Raw genomic sequence first — 23,330 nt, forward strand, 5'->3', positions numbered from 1 at the left:
AGACGGGATGTCCATAATGATGGGGTTGGAGCAATACCTAATGCTATGTTCCCACCACTGTAGTTCAATTATAGCTTCCGTAGGCAGTTCCATAGGTCTATCAAAATGACCTTTGTTAAATTTGAGTGCTCTAATTTTTGCTCTTTGCAAATTTTGATAATGTAATGGCCCAAAATGTGTGGCCGGGAATGTAGCCACAATCTTCCCAATTATCCGGCCTACCCTCTAATGGAGGGTCTGTTGGTGTTAAGAAGCTCGCTGCAATCCTCCTGTAGGGCTGCGGCTTTATTTATTGGTAAAGTTACTAACATATTGACCGTGTTAATGGTGAATCCTAGATAATCCATATTAGTTTCTGGTATCAATTTACACTTAACTACCGTCTGTGTTCCCTGCTGATGGGTACTGTATAGCATGCATCTTTTAAGTCAATGCTTGCCATATAGAAACCAGCTGATACTAATTATTTAGCAGTGATAAAGGTATCCATCTTAAAATGAACATATTGAACGAATGTGTTTAGGGTTGAAAGGTCAATGATAATCCTGCAACCCCCATCTTTTTTATTTTTAATAAATATGTTTGATACAAATTTTAATTGTCCATGAGTAGTATGCTCAATCACACCTTTTGTATACAATCATTGTAGCTCCATGTGGGCTTTAGATTGTTCGGTTTTTGTAAGGACGAAATGCCTTTCTGGTGTATGTTGTACTGGGGGGTTATTGGGATGAGTAAATTCTATCAGATAACCCTGAATACTGCTTAGAACATACGAGTCTGTAGTGATTTTACACCATTCGTCACTGTAGTATTGCAACCTCCCTCCCACCGTCGTGGGTCCCTTTTTTACAAAAGAACCACACCCACCTACCTCCATGGTTACTGGTGGTTGTATTATTTTCTTTGTTTTTTGAAAAAAGGGGGTTTTGTTTTTATTTGTGTTCGTGGTTGTACTGGAGGTTGAGGCTTCCGCATCTTCCAGGGTGGCCGTCCCTGGCCATACCCTAAAAGAAGGCTGCTGCGGGTTATATTGGGTTCTGGCACTGCCACTGATATAAGCCACACTTTTCGGTTTTCCATGTGGCTGGTACCGTGATCCAAAATAAGCCTTTGCGCTGGTTTTGATGAGCCCCAGTGTCTTGGCTTCCCCAAACAAAAGGGTTGGGGTTTTAACGGCTCTTTGTTTGCAAATTGTTGCATATTTAGGATACAGTGCTGGCTGAATAGCAGCCCTCCGCATGCTATTCAGCTCATATTGTACATTACAGAACAGGGCTAGTGCGTCTTGGTGGCCTTTAGTTTGCTCTGTTTTGTCCCGGGTGCGGATGTAAGCTGTGATCCCTGCCGTAAGCCCCTTTAAGGCTTTCTGGATTTTGAGATCATGGTTCCTGATGTCCCTCCCTATATGCTTCCAAATGCATTGGTTGACACTGGGGATTTGTAATGCATCACAGTTACCAGGTGGCAGATGTCTGGCCAGTGTCTCTGTGAATATTTGTTGTTGGAGTTGATGGCCTGGAATCCAAGTCTGCCCCTGTTTGACTTAGTTTGTAGTAATCAGCCACCATGTCCAGCAGTGTATGTTTTTCTGCAGATTCAGGATCATGGGAAGCTGTGTGATCGGGGTCTGGCCCATCAGGGTCCTGCCCACTCTCCTCCGAAGAGGTCGAGATTTCAGGGGGTCCCTCACGGGGTACCCATATGGGGCTTGCCTGCCCACTGTGGCTAGTCTCCACATTCATGGGACTGCCACTGTGAAGGAGCTCCTCCAGCAGCTCCTTTAGACGGTCTTTGTGTTGAGCTGCACTTGCTATTTTTGGCTGCTCCCATTCTTGCAGCCTTTCAGCAGTGTGCTGCTCTTCTCTGTATCCCAGCTGTTCCCGTCCCCGGTACTCACGGGTGCTGGTTTGCGGGCTTTCCTTGTCCCGCCGCTGGCCACACCGGTCCTGACTGTCGGTCCACGTCTGTTCCCGGTCAGCTGTTTCTCCTGGCTGCTCCGTATGCAGCCACTCATAGCGGGTTTGTTCCGTCTCCCGCACCCGTTCAGCCCTGGTCCGATATTGATATGGGCTGGTCGCCCGCTGCTGCTCCAAGTCGGGCTCTTCTAGATGGTGCGTTTTAGTTTGAACTTTGCCTCCCGGCCGGTGAGTAAGTTTCATCGGTGCCAGAATGATTTCTGGCACAGCTGATTCCTCTACCGAGGCCTCTAGAGCCGACGGCTGATGTCTCTGCCGTTCATCCACGTTTACAACGCGTTTCTCGGGCAGCTTTTTAGCAGACCGCTTCCTTTTCACTCTGTCCATTTTGCTGTGAATAAAAACGCAGAGTCCTTACCTGCCTTTTGCTGGTCCTTTTTTCCTTCTCCCGTTACTGGGGGATGTCCTCCGCCCTTCTGTTGACTCGTGCAATGCGTGTAGCGATATGACACGCATGCGTTGGAAGCGGGTTCTTCACGTAGTCACTCACGTGACTCCGAAGTAAAATGAGGGTAGAAGCAATAGGTAGCAAGGTGAAAAGTAAAAGTGGCAGGCAGACAAAACCAGGGCAAAAATCAAAAAGGGCCACTTTTCAACATAATTGTATAAGGGGTAAGAGTGTTGTAAAAACAAGCCTGAAGGCTTTGTGTCTCAATGCAAGGAGCATTCGTAATAAGGTGGATGAGTTGAATGTGCAGATAGCTATTAATGACTATGATATAGTTGGGATCACGGAGACATGGCTCCAGGGTGACCAAGGCTGGGAGCTGAACATCCAGGGATATTCAATATTCAGGAGGGATAGAGAGAAAGGTAAAGGAGGTGGGGTAGCGTTGCTGATTAGAGAGGAGATTAACGCAATGGAAAGGAAGGACATTAGTTTGGAGGATGTGGAATCGGTATGGGTGGAGCTGCGAAACACTAAGGGGCAGAAAACGCTGGTGGGTGTTGTGTACAGGCCACCTAACAGTAGTAGTGAAGTTGGAGATGGTATCAATCAGGAAATTAGAAATGCGTGCGACAAAGGCAAAACCGTTATAATGGGTGACTTCAATCTACATATAGATTGGGTGAATCAAATTGGCAGGGGTGCTGAGGAAGAGGATTTCTTGGAATGTATGCGGGATAGTTATCTAAATCAACATGTAGAGGAACCAACGAGAGAGCAGGCTATTTTAGACTGGGTATTGAGTAATGAGGAAGGGTTAGTTAGCAGTCTTGTTGTACGTGCCCCCTTGGGCAAGAGTGACCATAATATGGTTGAGGTCTTCATTAGGATGGAGAGTGACATTGTTAACTCAGAAACAATGGTTCTGAACTTAAAGAAAGGTAACTTTGAGGGTATGCGACGTGAATTGGCCAAGATTGACTGGCAATTAATTCTAAAAGGGTTGACGGTGGATATGCAATGGAAGACATTTAAAGACTGCATGGATGAACTACAAAAATTGTTCATCCCAGTTTGGCAAAATAATAAATCGGGGAAGGTAGTGTATCCGTGGATAACAAGGGAAATCAGGGATAGTATCAAAGCGAAGGATGATGCGTACAAATTAGTCAGAAAAGGCAGCATACCGGAGGACTAGGAGAAATTCAGAGACCAGCAGAGGAGGACAAAGGGCTTAATTAGGAAAGGAAAAATAGATTATGAAAGAAAACTGGCAGGGAACATAAAAACTGACTGCAAAAGTTTTTATAGATATGTGAAAAGAAAGAGATTAGTTAAAACAAATGTAGGTCCCTTCTAGTCAGAAACAGGTGAGTTGATCATGGGGAACAAGGATATGGCGGACCAATTGAATAACTACTTTGGTTCCGTCTTCACTAAGGAAGACATAAATAATCTGCCGGAAATAGCAGGGGACCGCGGGTCAAAGGAGTTGGAGGAATTGAGTGAAATCCAGGTTAGTCGGGAAGTGGTGTTGGGTAAATTGAATAGATTAAAGGCCGATAAATCCACAGGGCATAGATAGGCTGCATCCCAGAGTACTTAAGGAAGTAGCTCCAGAAATAGTGGATGCATTAGTAATAATCTTCACAACTCTTTAGATTCTGGAGTAGTTCCTGAGGATTGGCGGGTAGCAAACGTAACCACACTTTTTAAGAAGGGAGGGAGAGAGAAAACGGGGTTACAGACCAGTTAGTCTAACATCGGTAGTGGGGAAACTGCTAGAGTCTGTTATTAAAGATGGGATAGCAGCACATTTGGAAAGTGGTGAAATCATTGGACAGTCAGAATGGATTTACGAAAGGTAAATCATGTCTGACGAATCTTATAGAATTTTTCGAGGATGTAACTAGTAGCGTGGATAGGGGAGAACCAATGGATGTGGTGTATCTGGACTTCCAGAAGGCTTTCGACAAGGTCCCACATAAGAGATTAGTATACAAACTTAAAGCACACGGCATTGGGGGTTCAGTATTGATGTGGATAGAGAACTGGCTGGCAAACAGGAAGCAAAGAGTAGGAGTAAACGGGTCCTTTTCACAATGGCAGGCAGTGACTAGTGGGGTACCGCAAGGCTCAGTGCTGGGACCCCAGCTATTTACAATATATATTAATGATCTGGATGAGGGAATTGAAGGCAATATCTCCAAGTTTGCGGATGACACTAAGCTGGGGGGCAGTGTTAGCTGTGAGGAGGATGCTAGGAGACTGCAAGGTGACTTGGATAGGCTGGGTGAGTGGGCAAATGTTTGGCAGATGCAGTATAATGTGGATAAATGTGAGGTTATCCATTTTGATGGCAAAGACAGGAAAGCAGACTATTATCTAAATGGTGGCCGACTAGGAAAGGGGAGATGCAGCGAGACCTGGGTGTCATGGTACACCAGTCATTGAAAGTAGGCATGCAGGTGCAGCAGGCAGTGAAGAAAGCGAATGGTATGTTAACTTTAATAGCAAAAGTATTTGAGTATAGGAGCAGGGAGGTTCTACTGCAGTTGTACAGGGTCTTGGTGAGACCACACCTGGAGTATTGCGTACAGTTTTGGTCTCCAAATCTGAGGAAGGACATTATTGCCATAGAGGGAGTGCAGAGAAGGTTCACCAGACTGATTCCTGGGATGTCAGGACTGTCTTATGAAGAAAGACTGGATAGACTTGGTTTATACTCTCTAGAATTTAGGAGATTGAGAGGGGATCTTATAGAAACTTACAAAATTCTTAAGGGGTTGGATAGGCTAGATGCAGGAAGATTGTTCCCGATGTTGGGGAAGTCCAGGACAAGGGGTCACAGCTTAAGGATCAGGGGGAAATCCTTTAAAACCAAGATGAGAAGAACTTTTTTCACACGGAGAGTGGTGAATCTCTGGAACTCTCTGCCACAGAGGGTAGTCGAGGCCAGTTCATTGGCTATATTTAAGATGGAGTTAGATGTGGCCCTTGTGGCTAAGGGGATCAGGCGGTATGGAGAGAAGGCAGCTACGGGATACTGAGTTAGATGATCAGCCATGATCATATTGAATGGCGGTGCAGGCTCGAAGGGCCGAATGGCCTACTCCTGCACCTAATTTCTATGTTTCTACCTTATACACATCTATAAAAACACCCGGACGGGCTCCAAAGACAAATGTTCCTGCCTGTCCAACGACTCCTTATAACCCAGCCCTTCAGACCTGATGAAATTATCGTAAATACTTTTGCACCCTCTCTAATTTACTAACAACCATATTGTGTCAAATTTAATATCCTGACCTATGAAAGCATGAGTGACAAACACAATCTTCACCACACTGCCTGTCACTGTTGCATCTTCCATGGCACTGTGTACCTGCAGCCCGAGATCTCTCAGTTCTATAAAGTTCCCCGTTTACTGTGTATGTCCTGCCCTGTTTTGTCTCAGCAAAGTGCATCACCTCACCTTCACATGAATAAATCCCACCTGCCGTTCCTGAGCCCATTGACCCAGTTCACAGGGATCACATTTACTCTCAGATAACCTTCTTCACTCTCCACAATGTTACCAATTTTAGTTCCATCTGCAAACTGACTAATTGTGCAACCTACATACACACCCAATCGTGTATATAAATAAGGAACAACAGTGGACTCTGTCTCCAGTCTGATAAACGATCCTCTACCAACATCCTCTGTCTGTGACCTTCAGGTAAATGTTGTATTCCATCGGCTAATTCACCCCGGATTCCATGAGATCCAACCTTCCAGAGCAGCCTCTCATGCGGTGTGCAGAAGTTGTATCTCTCAGAGGGCAGTGAATATCTGGGTTGTTGTGCCCAAGGTAGTGGTTAAAAGCTGAGTTATTGGATATGTGCAACTTGGCTACAAATAAATATTTGATAGATCCAATATTTAAGATTATGGGGAACTCACACAGAAGAGGAATTGGTGCCAGCTTAGATCAGCCATGATCACATTGAATGGAGGGGCCAGCCTGAGGAGCGGATTCTAATCCTGCTCCTGTTTTCTTGTGTTCCTATGCTCCTGTGTACCGATACATTGACAGACTTGACACAGAGGAATTGAAGCAAAGATTATCAATACTTGTTCCTGGGACAATGAGTTTGCTGTGCGGGGTGAGATTGAGTAGACTAGGCCTGTGTACTCGAGAATTTGGGTGTATAGGAGGAGATCTCAATGAAACACAAAGTTCTTACAGGGCTCAGTGTGCTGCATGCGTGGAGGATGTTTCCCCTGTCTGTGGGGTGTGGAGAATGGGCACCCTCTCAGAATGTGGGCTGCAACATGTAGGACAGGGATGAGGAGACATTACTGCACGCAGAGACTGGAGAACCTTTAGAATTCCCTGCACAGGTGGCTGTGGAGACTCAGTCATTCAGTGCTCTTGGAGCTGAGAGCCATGGTTGTACATTACAGCGTCAGAACCTTTGGCCCATCATATCCATGTGCAACTATTTCCCATCTTTACTAATCGATTTGCCCAGATTACATTGGTATTCTTCTCACCTCACCTAGATAAGTGCCTCACATATAATGATTAGATCTCACCACCGCCTCCTCTGTAGCATGTTGCAGATATCACCCACTCTCAGTGTAAAGAAAACTTCCTACTCAGATCTACTTTAAAATTCCTTGCTCTCAAGATAAACCTGCACTCTTGATTTGATATCCCTGCTGCAGCACCGATCTCTGCTGCACTCCACCAGTCACAGACCTCCAAGCAGAAAAATCATCGATCTACCGCTACCTTCTACCTCCAACCACCAAGCCAATTGTGGAACCATTTCACCAGCTCGCCTTGGATCCCACCTGCCTTCACTTTCTGGAGCAGCCTTACATGTGGAACATTGTCAAGTCCCTCAGTGAAGTTCATATATTGGTTCACAATGAGATCAGTGTGTTCTTGGTTGTACACACCCATCAAATCCACCCGTGAATCCCCTCTCTTTCAGTGACCCTACAACCACAAGTCTCCACCCATTCTGTCCAACACCTGATCATTCAACCTCTGCTTCCTCCCATGGTCCAAGCCACCCCTCCCTCTCTCTCACCCTCCACTCAAAGAAACAGGGGCAGGTCCTCTGGCCCCTCATGTCTCCCCCTCCCATTCACTATGATCATGGTGACTCCACCCCACACCTCTACCTCCTCTTTAACAACCTCAAACTACCACTCACCTCAATATCCTCTTGCTCCGATCTGCCTCCATATTTGAATAGCCCGCTTCATTCCTCCATCCCCACTGCAATCTCGCAATCCTCCTCACTCTCCGCACTCGTCCTCCCCGTCCACCCTCCCCCACCTCACAAAATTCCCCTCCCCTGGAAAAAAACACTGGGAAAGATGTCCGTTGTCCACCCGATGTTGTTGTGGCCGAAACCCCGGTCAGGGTTCCAGTTGTCCGCCCGCCTGTGCCTGAGGCCGAGCGGCTTCTCCCCCGGTCCCGGGGCCGCGCTGCCCGAGTCTCCCCCCGACCCCCGGGGACTCTCTGATTCTCTGCTTCTCCCCCCAGTCTCCGTCACCCTGGATGTGGAAACAGCGCATGCGGGGCTCGAGGTGTCTGAGGATCGGAAGAGGGTGAGACGGACCTGGACCGAGAGGAGTCTCCCTGACACCGGAAAGAGGTTTACAGACAGTCGGTGTGTGCTGGGATCAGAGGGATTCACATCGGGGAGACATTACTGGGAGGTGGAGGTGGCGGGGAATCAGTGGTGGTGTCTGGGAGTCGCCGTAGAGTCTGTGGACAGGAAGGGAGGGGTCGAGCTGACCCCGGAGACTGGAGTCTGGAGCATCGGGTGGTGGAGTTACGACTTTGATGCATACACCTCCCCTACATCCCCTCTCCCCGCCCGTCCCATCCCCGGGAGGGTGGGAGTTTATCTCAGTTACGAGTCCGGGACAGTTTCATTTTACGACGCGGACACCAAGTCCCATCTCCACACCTTCACTGGGAATAAATTCACGGAGAAACTTTATCCTTTCTTCGAGACTCGGGATGTAAACTACTGGCTGAGAATCTGCTCCGGTGCCGCTCCGGGTGTGTAAAAAATGTAAATGTGGGAGTTGAAATAAACAGCAACAGAAATCAGAGCTGTCTGTCTGTCGATCCGTTCATTTTAACGCGTTAACCGCGTCCGGCAACGGAACAGAAATTACTTTAGTGAAAATATAAAGATTGAAACAATCTCCCTTCCCGCGGGTTCTGCAGCAGCCACGGGCGGCGGGTCCTGAGCTCCGGGCTCCCTGGGTCCTAAACTCCCCCCGAGTAACAACGCGACACAAGCGGTGTTGGTGCGGAAATCAACAGCGGCGTAAAGGCGAGTTTGGGGATAGGTGGAGATAGAAGGGCGGAATAACGTCGGAAGTGGTCAAGATCTTACTTTTGATATAGATATAAACTAAAATGTATTTACAAATAAGATCCGACATAATATTTATAGCGGATAGATGGATAGAGGTGTTTTAGAAATTGGTATATATGAGGGAGGTTGAATTGAGTTACGGGAAGTGCGTGTAGGATGGTGTTAGTGTGCGGAGATTGTTGGTCGGCGTAGACTTGGTGGACCGAGGGGCTCGTTTCCACTCTGTGTCGTCAAATTAAACAAATTGCGAGCAATTTCGCAAAGTGAGTAACTCAGCTGGTTTCCCCCAAGAATGATACCCAAAACGTTCAGTTACTCCAGCACTTTGTATCCACAAGTACATCCATTTCCTCCCGAATGAGGAAGTTCGAACAGGCTGCCACCTGGCGTCACCTCGTCCGTTACTCAATTCTCCAACACATTGCACAACACCGGATCATGCAAACTATTCCGAGAATCATTTCACCCCATAATTTTGCTGGAGCTACTATAGAAAACATAGAAAAATAGGTGCAGGAGTAGGCCATTCGGCCCTTCAAGCCTGCACCGCCATTCAATATGATCATGGCTGATCATCCAACTCGGTATCCCATCCCTGCCTCCTCTCCATACCCCCTGATCCCTTTAGCAACAAGGGCCACATCTAACTCCCTCTTAAATATAGCCAATGAACTGGCCTCAACTACCTTCTGTGGCAGAGAAATCCACAGATTCACCACTCTCTGTGTAAAAAATGATTTTCTCATCTCGGTCCTAAAAGACTTCCCTCTTATCCTTAAACTGTGACCCCTAGTTCTGGACTTCCCCAACATCGGGAATAATCTTCCTGCATCTAGCCTGTCCAACCCCTTAAGAATTTTGTAAGTTTCTATAAGATCCCCCCTCAATCTTCTGAATTCTAGCGAGTACAAGCCGAGTCTATCCAGTCTTTCTTCATATGAAAGTCCTGCCATCCCAGGAATCAGTCTGGTGAACCTTCTCTGTACTCCCACTATGGCAAGAATGTCTTTCCTCAGATTAGGAGACCAAAACTGTACGCACTCATTTGTTTTTTGTATAAAAAGTCAAAAATTTTGGACTGAAATTTTTGAAATCTTCACAAAATTAGTTAAAATAAAATTGATACCAAAAGCAGAATTGATTATTTTTGGAACAATGGAGGACAGCCCTGAACTAACTGTGTTTCAAAAGAATCTATTTAATTACGGGGAAAAAACTTATACTTAATTTCTGGAAAAACCGTATACCAACAATAAATATGTGGATTTCAAATATGTTCGAAACATTATACCTGGAAGATATGAGACTCCTTCTTGCAGGCAAATTAGACCACTTCCGAATGACGTGGTCTGCATTTATCGACTTACTACAAGTATAAGGTGCAACATTACTCTGAAAAGAAATGGTTTCAGGATCTGGTAAGGGGGGATGAAAAATACGGATTTGGTATATTCCTTTCTGCTCTGTCTTCTTAATAGAGCTTTTGTTTCATTTTCTCTTTTGTCTTTTCTACGGCCTATTTCTTAACTTTTTTCTCGAACTCTTCGCGTGATGGGTCTTTTTTCTTGAACACTTTTTCACACAATCACGACTTTCTCACTTTCTTTACTTTTTTCTCTTTTTAAAGCTTAAAAAATGAAGTGGTACAAGAAATGTAATAAGTTATATTTGGCTTGTATTAATGTAATGTACTTCTAAAAAAAAATAAAAATAATAATAATAATTTTACTGGAGCAAAAATAAAATATCTATTAAAGCATCTTTAAGGTGGCATTGTGGCATAGTGCGAAAAGAGTGAACACGTACACCACCAGATTCAGGGACAGTTTCTTCCCAGCTGTTATCAGGCAACTGAATCACCCTACCACAACCAGAGAGCAGTGCTGAACTACCATCTACCTCTTTGATGACCCTTGATCGAACTTTGCTGGCTATACCTTGCACTATGTATCTGTACACTCTAAATGGATCAATTGTAATCATGTGTTGTGTTTCTGCTGACTGGTTAGCACGCAACAAAGGATGTTCACTGTACCTCGGTACACGTGACAGTAAACTAAACTAACTAAACTGGCGTTAGATCTACTGCCTTTCGGCGCCAGAGACCCGGGTTCAATCCTGACTACGGGTACTTGTCTGTGCGAGGTTTGTACATTCCTACATGGGTTTTCTCTGACATCTTCGGTTTCCTCCAACACTCCAGAGACGTACAGGTCTGTAGGTTAATTGGCTTGGTATAAATGTAAATTGTCCATAGTGTGTGTAGGATAGTGTTGATGTGCGGGGACCGCTGGTCGGTACGGGCTCAGTGGGCCGAATGGCCTGTTTCCGCGCTGTATCTCGAAACCAAATTAAACAGATTACAAAACCAGGGCCAGACATGGCACAACAAACGTGAATAAAAGCATTACACCAAAATTAATTAAATATGCTACACATTTTTTACACAATTATGAAATTTAAAATATAGTACCAGGAATTTTCATTATCAATCCCTTACAACAATGGCGAATGAATACACTAGATGGCAGTAAAATATCATTCGTTTTTAAATTACAATAAAAAAGTCCAATTTACAACCCAGCGATATGAATATTGATGCCTCTAGCACCGTAACCCCTGCATCCCCTCTCTCTCAGTCCCTTCCCCACACAAGTACTTCTACCAGCTTCAAAGCCGTCTTGTTGAGTCTCATTGTCTGTAACTCATTCGCATCCAGCCCGCAGCTAACGTGGAAATTTCTTCCCAATAACCCTTTCTGGCTTAAGCCCTCCCTTCACCACCTCCAGTTTAAATTCCATTTGAAATATTTTGGAGGGCCAAGAAACCAAGAAGCAAGAACCAAGAACATAGAAAATAGGTGCAGGAGTAGGCGATTCAGCCCTTTGAGCCAGCACCGCCATTCAATATGATCATGGCTGATCATCTAACTCTCTCTTGAATATATCCAGTGACTTGGCCTCCACTGCCTTCTGTGGCTGAGAATTCCACAGATTCACAACTCTCTGGGTGAAAACGTTTTTCCTCATCTCAGTTTTAAATGGACTACCACTTAGTCTCACACTGTGACACTTGTCTCTGGACTCCCCCAACATCGGGAACATATTTCCAGCATCTAGCCTTTTTCTAACCATGGCCTGTTCCCTTTATCATTGTTATTTTTTTGCATATCTTTCATTCATTTGTTCTATATCTCTCTCCATCACCATCTATATCTCTTGTTTCCCTTTCCCCTGAATCTCAGTTGAGAAGAAGGGTGTCGACCCAAAACATCACCTATTCCTTTTCTCCAGAGAAGCTGGCTGACCCGCGTTTCTCCAGATTTCTCCAGATTTATGTTCCCAAATATCTTCGTTGTGTGAATTTTTTTTAATAACATCGAACATTGTTCTTAAGTCCAGCTGAATGCTTTTATTTTATAGCAGTTTGGATAACAGTGAGACCCTTGGGTTTAACAAACCCACTCCCCCTATGATGTGACACAAACCTCAGGAAAATCCAAGTGTGATAAATCCAAAGTAACAGGCAGTTATTTGGGATATGAAGCTGGCTCCAATCCCTTAACGGCCTGTCCCACCTGGGCATCATTTGCGCGTCACACAGGTGAAAGCAACAGGTGTCCTAAACTTTCTGAGGCGCAACTTTCATCATTGTTCAATTTCTGTCAAGGAGAAGCTATACTTCACCCTCGTTAGACCTCATTTGAACTACGCAGTTGCAGCATGGGACCCGTACACAAATAAAAACATTTCATCCATCGAACGTGTCCAAAGACAGGCAGCTCGATTTGTTACTAACATCGATGAGAGAGAAGCGAGTGTCACCAAACTTCTGAATTCTCTGGGGTGGAACCCTCTACAAGACAGACACACATTTTTACAAAATGTTAAATGGTCAGCTCGACATAGATTACAAGACCTACACCAAACCCAAACCAATTAGGAGCAGACGAGGGCATTCGATCCAATTTGTGATCCCAGCTACAAAGACAGATGTGTACAGCAATTCGTTCTTCCCCCGCACAATTAAAGCATGGAATAACCTCCACCCAACTATAGTTACCCAACCAGATGCAACTACATTTAAAGTAGCTCTTTCTTCCCAATAACCCTTTCTGGCTTAATCCCTCCCTTCACCACCTCCAGTTTAAATTCCATTTGGAATATTTTGGAGGACCAAGAAACCAAGAACCAAGAACGAAGGTGGTGTGCTAGGATTTTTTTTTGTATTTTTATTAGAAGCAATCTACAGTAGTATAAACCGCGGCATACGACAAAATACATTTTGTGTACAACTTCTATTTTAAATTTAACAAGAAAGAAATAGAATGAGAAAGAAAGAACGAGAAAGAGTGAAGGAAGTAGTGATGTCAGATTCAGATTCAGATTCAAACTTTATTGTCATTGTGCAGTGTACAGTACAGAGACATCGAAATGCAGTTCGCATCTCACCCAGAAGAGCGAACATAGAATAATGAGCAATAAATATATGTACGTACATACAGTCGTAGTAGTGCAATTTTTCCGGGGGGAGGGGGGGGGGGGGGGGGTGACTGGCATTCACCGAGGTACAGAGTTAAGTAATGTATACGCCGCAGGGAAGAAGCTGTTCCTGGACCTGCAGGTCCGGCAACGGAGAGACCTGTAGCACCTCCCGGATGGGAGGAGGGTAAACAGACTGTGGCTGGGGTGAGAGCAGTCCTTAACGATGCTGAGCGCCCTTCGCAGACATCGCTTGCTCTGGACAGATTCAATGGAGGGGAGTGTGGAACCGGTGATGCGTTGGGCAATTTTCACGACCCTCTGCAGTACTTTCCAGATGTGTAAACCTCTGGACTGCCTGATGTGCAGACCAGGGGAGAGCAAGTGATAGCCTATAGGAAAATAAAGAAGGAAATCCATAAAATAATTTTTAAAAAGCGAAAAAAAAGAAAGGAGAAAAGAAGAAAAAAGGGACCCTTATGTGTGGATATACCTGCTTTATATCTCACCACACCCATCACCCAGTTCGTGAATCGGTTGATTTCCAGAGTTGTGTTGCACCATACTACACTTGTAATGAATCAATTAAAGGAGTCCATGTCTTTAAAAATTGCTCTGATTTTCCTGCTAAGACGAGTCTCATATCTTCAAGATGTAGCGTCTCAGACATGTCGTGCGAGGATTTTGGGAATCGCAAAATCCTGGTGTGCCGCGCTACCACACGTCACTGCCTACGCCACCACGTCTCACCATGCGCCTTGCGCACGTCGTGCCTCGTGACGCATAAATGATTTTGCGTAAATGATGCGCAAATGACGCCCAAGTGGGACTGGCCCTTTAATCAACAAAAGCCGCCCGCTGCCTCAGCAAGGCCAGCAGCATAATCAAGGACGAGTCGCACCCTGGCCACTCCCTCTTCTCCCCTCTCCCACCACGCAAAAGATATAGATGTGAAAACGCACGCCTCCAGATTCAGGGACAGTTTCTTCCCAGAGCTGTTATCCGGCAACTGAATCATCCTACCACAACCAGGATGTGGTGCCATCCTCAACTACTATCTACCTCATTGGTGACCCATGGACTCTCCTCGATCAGAGTTTGCTGGCTTTACTTTGCACTAAACACGATTCCCTTATCATGTATCTGTAAACGGCTCGCTTGTAATCTTGTATTGTCTTTCCGCCAACTGGATAGCACGAAACATAATAGTTTCTCACGGCACCTCGGTACATGTGACAATTAACGAAACAAAATCAAAAAGCCATTCCGTCTTCCATGAGACGTTCCCTCTGTGAAGATTGCTTTGTGATGGGAAGAGGGCAGTAGATTCTGAAGATGACAGTCAACTCTTCCTGCTGTTGATCACTTGCAGGACTGGGCCTTCAGGTACACCTGTGGGAAGGGTGGATGGTCAGGCAGGTAATATTCACCTGGACTCATTGTGGTGAGCTACACAAAGCGCTGGTGGTGGAATAGCCCATCCAGAGTGGCCAAGGGTGGAGGAAGCTCTCGCACTTCAGTCCCAACTAGTGGGACCGGCAATCGCTCATCCAGGTGGGCCACTGGCGTGAGGTAGGCCTGCAGAGCAACAATGGAGAGCAGAAACAGCAGAAGCCTCTTCACCACATCCTTCTCAGCTGGGATGGCCTTCCGGGGCTGTGGATCCAAATAGGGAGAGAGTCAATCAACTTCAAGCTCCTCCTATATGTATACAAAGCCCTTAATGGGCTTGTAGGGCCTGTTTCTACACTGTATGACTTAATTGGTGCATCAGGCTTGACTTGGTGTAAGGAATATTTGAATAATTGAATAGACAGCATCGCCGGAGAATCTCAATAGGTGACATTAGGTGACATTTCGGATTGAGTGAAGAGTCTCGACCCAAAACGTCACCTCTCCATGTTCTCCGGAGATGCTGCATGATGAGCATTTGACTGCACTGGGCCTGTGCTCGCTGGAGTTTAGAAGAATGCGGGGAGATGTACTGGATAATGAAAGGCTTGGATAGAGTGGAGAGGATGTTTCCACCAGTGGGAGAGTCTAGGTCTAGAGGTCATAGCCTCAGAATTAAAGAACGTTGTTTTAAGAAGGAGATGAGGGGGAATTTCTTTAGTCAGAGGGTAGTGAGTCTATGGATTTCTTTGCCACAGAAGGCTGTGGAGGCCGTCAATGGATATTTTTCAAGCAGAAATAGATAGATTGGTTAGTACGGGTATCAGAAGTTATCGGGATAAGGCAGGAGAATGGGGTTAGGAGTGAGCTAGATCAGCCATGATTGAATGGCGGAGTAGACGATGGGCCCTCTGACTTAATTCTGCTCCTATCACTTGTGACCCACTGAGTTACTCCAGCACTTTGTGTCCTTTTACACATAATATTCTCGAGTGCAGCCTCACCAATGAGTTGGACAAAGTGAGTGTTGTAGTATTCGTAGATGGGACATTGAAGCATGTGAAGCTGCCACTGTCAGTCCCAGCTTAGGTTGGGTTTCCAAGTCATGGGTTCCCAGGAGATTTTTAAAATTAATGAATGAACACGTTTAAACACTGTCTGTCTGTCTGTCGGTCCCTTTTGACTGAACAGAATGATTTATAAATAAACACAACAGTTTTGTTGAATGTCACTGTGGATAACTTCCTGGATCTTCACTTCTGTAACTTGTGTCATCCCCATGACCAAAGCTTCACAGTGTTGCCAATCATTGCAGCCGGGATGATGCTGGGGGCGGGGCCCTTGTCACGTGCGGGGGGGGGGGGGCAGGACAATGGGAGCGCCGTGAGGGGGGAGGTGAAGGGAAAGGGGACGGAGGGGATGGGGAAGGGAAGGGGGGATGGCTGAGGGGTGGGAAGGGTGGAGGGTGGGGAAGCGGAGAGGGGAGGAGGGGTGGGGGGGAAGAGAGGTGGGGAAGGAGGGGAGGGGAAGAGGAAAGGTTTAGAGGAGGGGGACAAGATGGGATACATCGATAAATGGACAACAGGTGCAGGAGGAGGCCATTCGGCCCTTCGAGCCAGGACCGCCATTCAATGTGATCATGGTTGATCATCCACAATCACTTCCCCGTTCCTGCCTTCTCCCCATATCCCTTGATTTCACCAGCACTAAGAGCTCTATCTAACTCTCTTTTGAACGCATCCAGTGAATCGGCCTCCACTGCCATCTGAGGCAGAGAATTCCACAAATCGGTCCCGGTGGAGCAGCGGTAGAGTTGCTGCCTTACAGCGAATGCAGCGCCGGAGACCCGGGGTCGACTACGGACGCTCTCCATACGGAGTTTGCACGTTCTCCTCCTGACCTGCGTGGGTTTTCTCCGGGATCTTTTGTTTCCTCCCACACTCCAAAGACGTGCAGGTTTGTTGGATAATTGGCTTGGTGAATATATAAATTGTCCCTAGTAGGAGAGGGGCGGGAGAAGCAGGGACAGGAGCTAGAAGAGGCGGGGAGAGGGGAGGGAGAAGCGGGGAGGGGAAGGAGATGCGGCGAGAGGGGCGGGAGAAGCGGCGAAAGCGACGGGGAGCGGCGGGGAGAGGGAGGGAGAAGCGGTGGCGAGGGAGGCGGGGAGATGGGCGGGGGAAGAGCGGGGAGAGGGAGGGAGAAGCAGTGGCGAGGGAGGCGGGGAGAGGGGCGGGGCGGATGAGTCAGGGGTGGAGGCGATGTGTCAGTGGGGGAAGGGGAAACATACATAGAAACATAGAAATAGGTGCAGGAGTAGGCCATTCGGCCCTTCGAGCCAGCACCGCCATTCAATATGATCATGGCTGATCATCCAACTCAGTATCCCGTACCTGCCTTCTCTCCATACCCTCTGATCCCCTTAGCCACAAGGGCCACATCTAACTCCCTCTTAAATATAGCCAATGAACTGGCCTCGACTACCCTCTGTGGCAGGGAGTTCCAGAGATTCACCACTCTCTGTGTGAAAAAAGTTCTTCTCATCTCGGTTTTAAAGGATTTCCCCCTTATCCTTAAGCTGTGACCCCTTGTCCTGGACTTCCCCAACATCGGGAGCAATCTTCCTGCATCTAGCCTGTCCAACCCCTTAAGAATTTTGTAAGTTTCTATAAGATCCCCTCTCAATCTCCTAAATTCAAGAGAGTATAAACCAAGTCTATCCAGTCTTTCTTCATAAGACAGTCCTGACATCCCAGGAATCAGTCTGGTGAACCTTCTCTGCACTCCCTCTATGGCAACAATGTCCTTCCTCAGATTTGGAGACCAAAACTGTACGCAATACTCCAGGTGTGGTCTCACCAAGACCCTGTACAACTGCAGTAGAACCTCCCTGCTCCTATACTCAAATCCTTTTGCTATGAAAGCTAACATACCATTCGCTTTCTTCACTGCCTGCTGCACCTGCATGCCCACTTTCAATGACTGGTGTACCATGACACCCAGGTCTCGCTGCATCTCCCCTTTTCCTAGTCGGCCACCATTTAGATAATAGTCTGCTTTCCTGTTTTTGCCACCAAAATGGATAACCTCACATTTATCCACATTATACTGCATCTGCCAAACATTTGCCCACTCACCCAGCCTATCCAAGTCACCTTGCAGTCTCCTAGCATCCTCCTCACAGCTAACACTGCCCCCCAGCTTAGTGTCATCCGCAAACTTGGAGATATTGCCTTCAATTCCCTCATCCAGATCATTAATATATATTGTAAATAGCTGGGGTCCCAGCACTGAGCCTTGCGGTACACCACTAGTCACTGCCTGCCATTGTGAAAAGGACCCGTTTACTCCTAGGAGAGATAGGAGGTGAGAAATAAAGGAGATTACACAAAGCTGGGTGGCAGTGCGAACTATGAGGAGGATGCTACGAGGATGAAGGGTGACTAGGACAGGTTGGGTGAGTGGGCAGATGCAGTTTAATGTTTATCTGACCCCTCCCTCATGTGAGATTAGTTGAGAGCGGCCAGGCCACTGAACACTCAACACTTGCAGCTAAATAACATTAATTCCACGAGACGGCAGCGCGCTCAGTGGAAAACTACCCAATCCATTCACCTCTTGATCCCATGCACTTCAGCCTCCGGCGCTCCAATCAATTACTGCAGGGCGTCAGCAGTTTCAGCAAATGGGAATGCGTTTTCAACCAGTGGATGGTTAAAATCAAAAGTTAAAATGGCTGCGAAAGACCCGGTCGAAAGTTTAACCGAGGAGGCAGTTTGTCCCATCTGCCTGGATTTCTTCACCGATCCGGTATCACTGGAGTGTGGGCACTACTTCTGCCGCTCCTGTATCACACAGAGTTGGGACAGGGAGGGGAGAAACTCCTGCCCGGAATGTAGAGAGCAGTTTACAGACCGCACCCTCAGGGTGAGTCGGGCCTTGGCGAGACTGTCTGAGAAAGCTCGAACACTGAGCCTGAATCGGACAGAGAAGGAAAGTAAACTTCAGTGCGAGGAACATCAGGAAGAACTGAAGCTGTTTTGTGAAACTGACAAGAAGCTGATCTGTGTGATTTGTGCAGCTGGGCGGGAACACAAGTCTCACAACTTCATGCCGGTTAAAGAAGCTGTTGAAACCTACAAGGTAAAAGCAAACCGATTTTGATCGCATCATTGTTTAATTCCATCTTTATAATCTAACACTTTTATTCTCTGATTTTCAATCACAATCCCAGGATCAGACGAAATCTTCCATCCAGTCTCTTACAAAAAAGAAATCAGGGATCCAGCGAATGGAGCAGCAACAGAAATAGAAGATTTCTGGAGTTCTGGTGAGGCTTTTAAGTTGCGATTTCCTGATCTTGTGTAGATTTGATCCCTGTGATGCGTGTAATAATAGGGCAGCGCAGTGACACAAGTAGTGCTGCTGTCTCCTAGTTCTGGTGAGCGGGTTCGATCCTGACCTCGGGTGCTGCCCGTGTGGTTCATGCCTTCTCCCTGTGACCGCGTCGGATTCCTTCCACGTCCCCAATACACGCTGGTTCAATGGTCAATCGGTGACTGTTATAATCCCTGGGAAAGTGGGTGGTGGATGGATAAATGGGAATTAATGGGCAGGTGAAAAGGAATAGGCAGCAGGGAATTGTATTGGGGGTAGAGGATTGATGGGTTATAACATTACCCTCACGACATTTCGTGAAGTCTGAAGAAGGGTCTCAAGCATCACCCGCTGAGTTCCTCCAGCATTTTTGTCTACGTTAGACAAACTATTGAATTGCCAAAGGAAATAAAACATGCACAGGCCAAATGTCACCGTTAAAGTCGTGAGGAAACACAACCAGTGACATTATATATTAATCTTCACCTTTTATTTCATAGGAACAGTCACACGACCTTCAGTCCAAGATCACATCCCAGTATGCTGAACTGCACCAGATTCTCACTGAGAAAGAGCAGCGCACACTGGCAGATATCCGGGAGGAAGAGAGGAAGATTCTAAATACAATGGAGACAAATCTTGGAAACATTCAAGAGAATTTAAAATCCATTCAGGAGGAACTGTTAAAGTTGCAGCAACAGATGGATCAAAAAGACAGTGTGGTGTTTCTGAAGGTGAGGGGTTACACTACAGTTTGGTGAAGTGAAAGTGCAGTCACAAAATGGTGGGTGACATTTCAGAAATAAATGCTGCATTTACCAGTAATTGAGAACTGGGTAAATGTTTAATCTGTTCCAGCTGTTGTTATTCCCAAACTAATTGGCCTCCCGTATAATCTATGGGATCTCAGGAATGCCTGGCCGGAATGTAGAGAGGTGTTTGTATTCTGTAGCGTTCGGAACAACGACTGGTGATCCTATATCTGATCCCAAGGACCACGAATGGACAGAGGGCAGTAAATCTCTGGGATTCTCCAACCAAGAGACTCTGAGAGGGGTCACAGTTTAAGGATAAGGGGGAAATCCTTTAAAACCGAGATGAGAAAAACTTTTTCTGTGGAACTCTCTGCCACAGAGGGTAGTCGAGGCCACACAGTTCATTGGCTATATTTAAGAGTGAGTTAGATGTGGCCGTTGTGGCTAAAGGGATCAGAGGGTATGGAGAGAAGGCAGGTACGGGATACTGAGTTGGATGATCAGCCATGGTAATATTGAATGGCGGTGCAGGCTCGAAGGGCCGAATGGCCTACTCCTGCACCTAATTTCTATGTTTCTATGTAAGACGTATTTAAACCAGAGGCAGATACATTTTTGAAAATTCGGAGGATTGTAATTGAAGGGAATGGGGCAAAGAGGAGGAGTTCAGTCCTGGGCTAGATCAGCCATGACCACATTGTGGGGATTAACATTGAAATCTAAAATGTGGCGCCCACATCATCTATATCCAGTTCCCATCAGCAGTGGGTGGTCACCTTGAGGGAATTTCCTCTGTTTGTTTTGTCCACCTTGTTTCACCATAGAATGACATCCCATTCTATATCATAGACAGGCCATTTGGCCCATCCTATCCAGTCAAGATTTCTGCTCCGCTCATCATCCCTCCTATCTATTCTCCACAACTATATCCCAAATTCCATGAGCCCTAATGTGTTTACCCCACTGTTAATCCTGGCTAAATTGGACCAGCCAGGACTTCAAAATGGGGCTCAGTTTCAGGGTTTGCTGGGAGATTTGGTCAAATTGGAATTGCTCTCTGGGACTGGCTGCGAGAGATGCCAGGACGTCTGGAACTTAGATACAATTTGCAAGCAAAGAATGGGAAGCCTTGCAAATCCTGTCAATCTGGTACAAAATGCATAGAATGGATTGGATGGCTGCTAACCAGACATATACCTTGTAAATAGCTTGTAAATAATGTTGCAGAGTCTGACTCTGCTAAGTGTTGATTGGATGGGGTGTTGAGCCTTGTCTGAGAGTTCTGTTCATCAGGGTAAATGTTTCCAAGTTGACTTCATCTTGAAGTCGGTTGTGAATACAATGTATTGAATTGTTGTATCATTGGGTTAGGGAAATGCCTGTTATGTATGGGGTTAATCGATATTTGTAATTGGGTGATTAAGAGACAACCCCCGTGTGGTTCGGCCCCCCGAGTTTGCGGGGCATATAAAAGTCCCTGGTCACGAGGCTCAGGGCCCATCTTCTGGAAGAGCGCTCAGGACCAGGTACCCTTCTGGAGTGCCTCTGACTGTGCGAGGCCTAGAGGGCTTGAACAGATAGAAGCAGGGATCAAACCCACGGTGGGATAGGTACAGTGTGTGATCTGTGACTCGCTTTTGGTAGAATACAATTAATTGATTCAAGTGCTTGATTCAGTGCTTTTACTGAAACTAGACTGGGGGGAAGCTTAGAACCGAGCAATTATCACCGCTTGCATTTAAATGTATCTCTGCTGTTGGCTTCAGCCCCTCCAATGCAAGTGAGGTCCATGTTCTCATGACTGCATTCCTTTAGGTATTTATTGAAGACCACGTTACATTTCAACTTTGATTATTAGTCTCCCCTTCAATTTGAGATATTATTTCATCCCCACACATTTAAATCCACCAATAATATTAAATTCCCTCTCATCATTCCTGAAAACTTCTCCAGATGAAATCCCATGACCTGCCCAGTCTTTTCATTAAGTTCCATCCTCTCAGTTATAGCGTCATTCTCATGAACATTCCTTGTGCTTTCCCCCATCGTTCTACATCTCTGCGGCAATATCCGCTTTCTCTCTGCATGACAGTGGTGATAAGAGTTGGGAAATGGGAATTATCAGAGCGTTGTAGAAATTTGGTGAAATTCCTGCTGTCGGGATGAGGACGGTCCATCTCAGTCAATTGAGATTTGTGTTTTATTTCTTTCAGGGGGAAGCTGGTCGCAAGCGAAGGTAGGACATTGTCCTGAAGGAAACAGTGTAAGTGTTTTGTGGAACACCTTAAAACATTTCTAATGATCAGTTTATAACCAGCTGTTCAATATTTGCAGGGTTAGTGATGAAGCCAAACCACTGTCGGTGGTAGATGAAGCCTTGCCGATTGAAAAGTTTCATTGCCCTGTTTCGTTCAACACGGCATTCAGAGAAACATCTGATGACTTCAAACGAGGTAAAGCTTGTACCTTCACCATTATTCTTGTTTCTGATATCTTTAAGCAATTCCTAGATGAAAACATTAATGGTCTTTTGGACTGAAGGGAAATTGGATCTACCACTAAACCCATCAGCTGGGAAGCATCACCGAGTCAGACGTTCATACTCTCCTGCTTTGGGTGAAATACTGTGGCTATTCACCCTATCTGTGTACCTTATATAGATCTTATACACATCTATAAAGACACCCGGACGGGCTCCAAAGACAAATGTTCCTGCCTGTCCAACATCTCCTTATAACACAGCCCTTCAGACCTGATGAGATTATCGTAAATACTTTTGCACCCTCTCTAATTTACTAACAACCATATTGTGTCAAATTTAATATCCTGACCTATGAAAGCATGAGTGACAAACACAATCTTCACCACCCTGCCTGTCACTGTTGCATCTTCCATGGCACTGTGTACCTGCAGCCCGAGATCTCTCAGTTCTATAAAGTTCCCCGTTTACTGTGTATGTCCTGCCCTGGTTTGTCTCAGCAAAGTGCAAAGATGCAAAGTGCATCACCTCACCTTCACATGAATAAATCCCACCTGCCGTTCCTGAGCCCATTGGCCCCATTCACAGGGATCACATTTACTCTCAGATAACCTTCTTCACTCTCCACAATGTTACCAATTTTAGTTCCCTCTGCAAACTGACTAACCGTGCAACCTACATACACACACAATCTGGATAAACAGGGTCTGATTAGGAACAGTCAACATGGATTTGTGCCTGGAAGGTCATGTTTAACTAATCTTCTTGAATTTTTTGAAGATGTTACTCGGGAAATTGATGAGGGTAAAGCAGTGGATGTTGTGTATATGGACTTCAGTAAGGCCTTTGACAAGGTTCCTCATGGAAGGTTGGTTAAGAAGGTTCAATGGTTGGGTATTAATGGTGGAGTAGCAAGATGGATTCAACAGTGGCTGAATGGGAGATGCCAGAGAGTAATGGTGGATGGTTGTTTGTCAGGTTGGAGGCCAGTGACGAGTGGGGTGCCACAGGGATCTGTGTTGGGTCCACTGTTGTTTGTCATGTACATCAATGATCTGGACGATGGTGTGGTAAATTGGATTAGTAA

General features: G+C 46.0%; 1 protein-coding gene across 1 annotated transcript in view; it reads left to right on the plus strand.

The window, feature by feature from the left end:
- The window catches only part of LOC116969476 (vespryn-like), a 37,202-nt gene extending 17,219 nt beyond the window's left edge, over positions 1 to 19,983 (plus strand). The window contains exons 3-5 of the mRNA XM_033016364.1: positions 7,913 to 8,195; positions 15,951 to 15,983; positions 19,962 to 19,983. Of these exons, the coding sequence (XP_032872255.1) occupies positions 7,913 to 8,195; positions 15,951 to 15,983; positions 19,962 to 19,983 (338 nt within the window). The remainder of the gene's footprint in view (positions 1 to 7,912; positions 8,196 to 15,950; positions 15,984 to 19,961) is intronic.
- The last annotated feature ends 3,347 nt before the right edge of the window (positions 19,984 to 23,330 follow it).

Source organism: Amblyraja radiata, unplaced genomic scaffold (genome assembly GCF_010909765.2).
Source record: "Amblyraja radiata isolate CabotCenter1 unplaced genomic scaffold, sAmbRad1.1.pri S62, whole genome shotgun sequence".
Classification (NCBI taxonomy): domain Eukaryota; kingdom Metazoa; phylum Chordata; class Chondrichthyes; order Rajiformes; family Rajidae; genus Amblyraja; species Amblyraja radiata.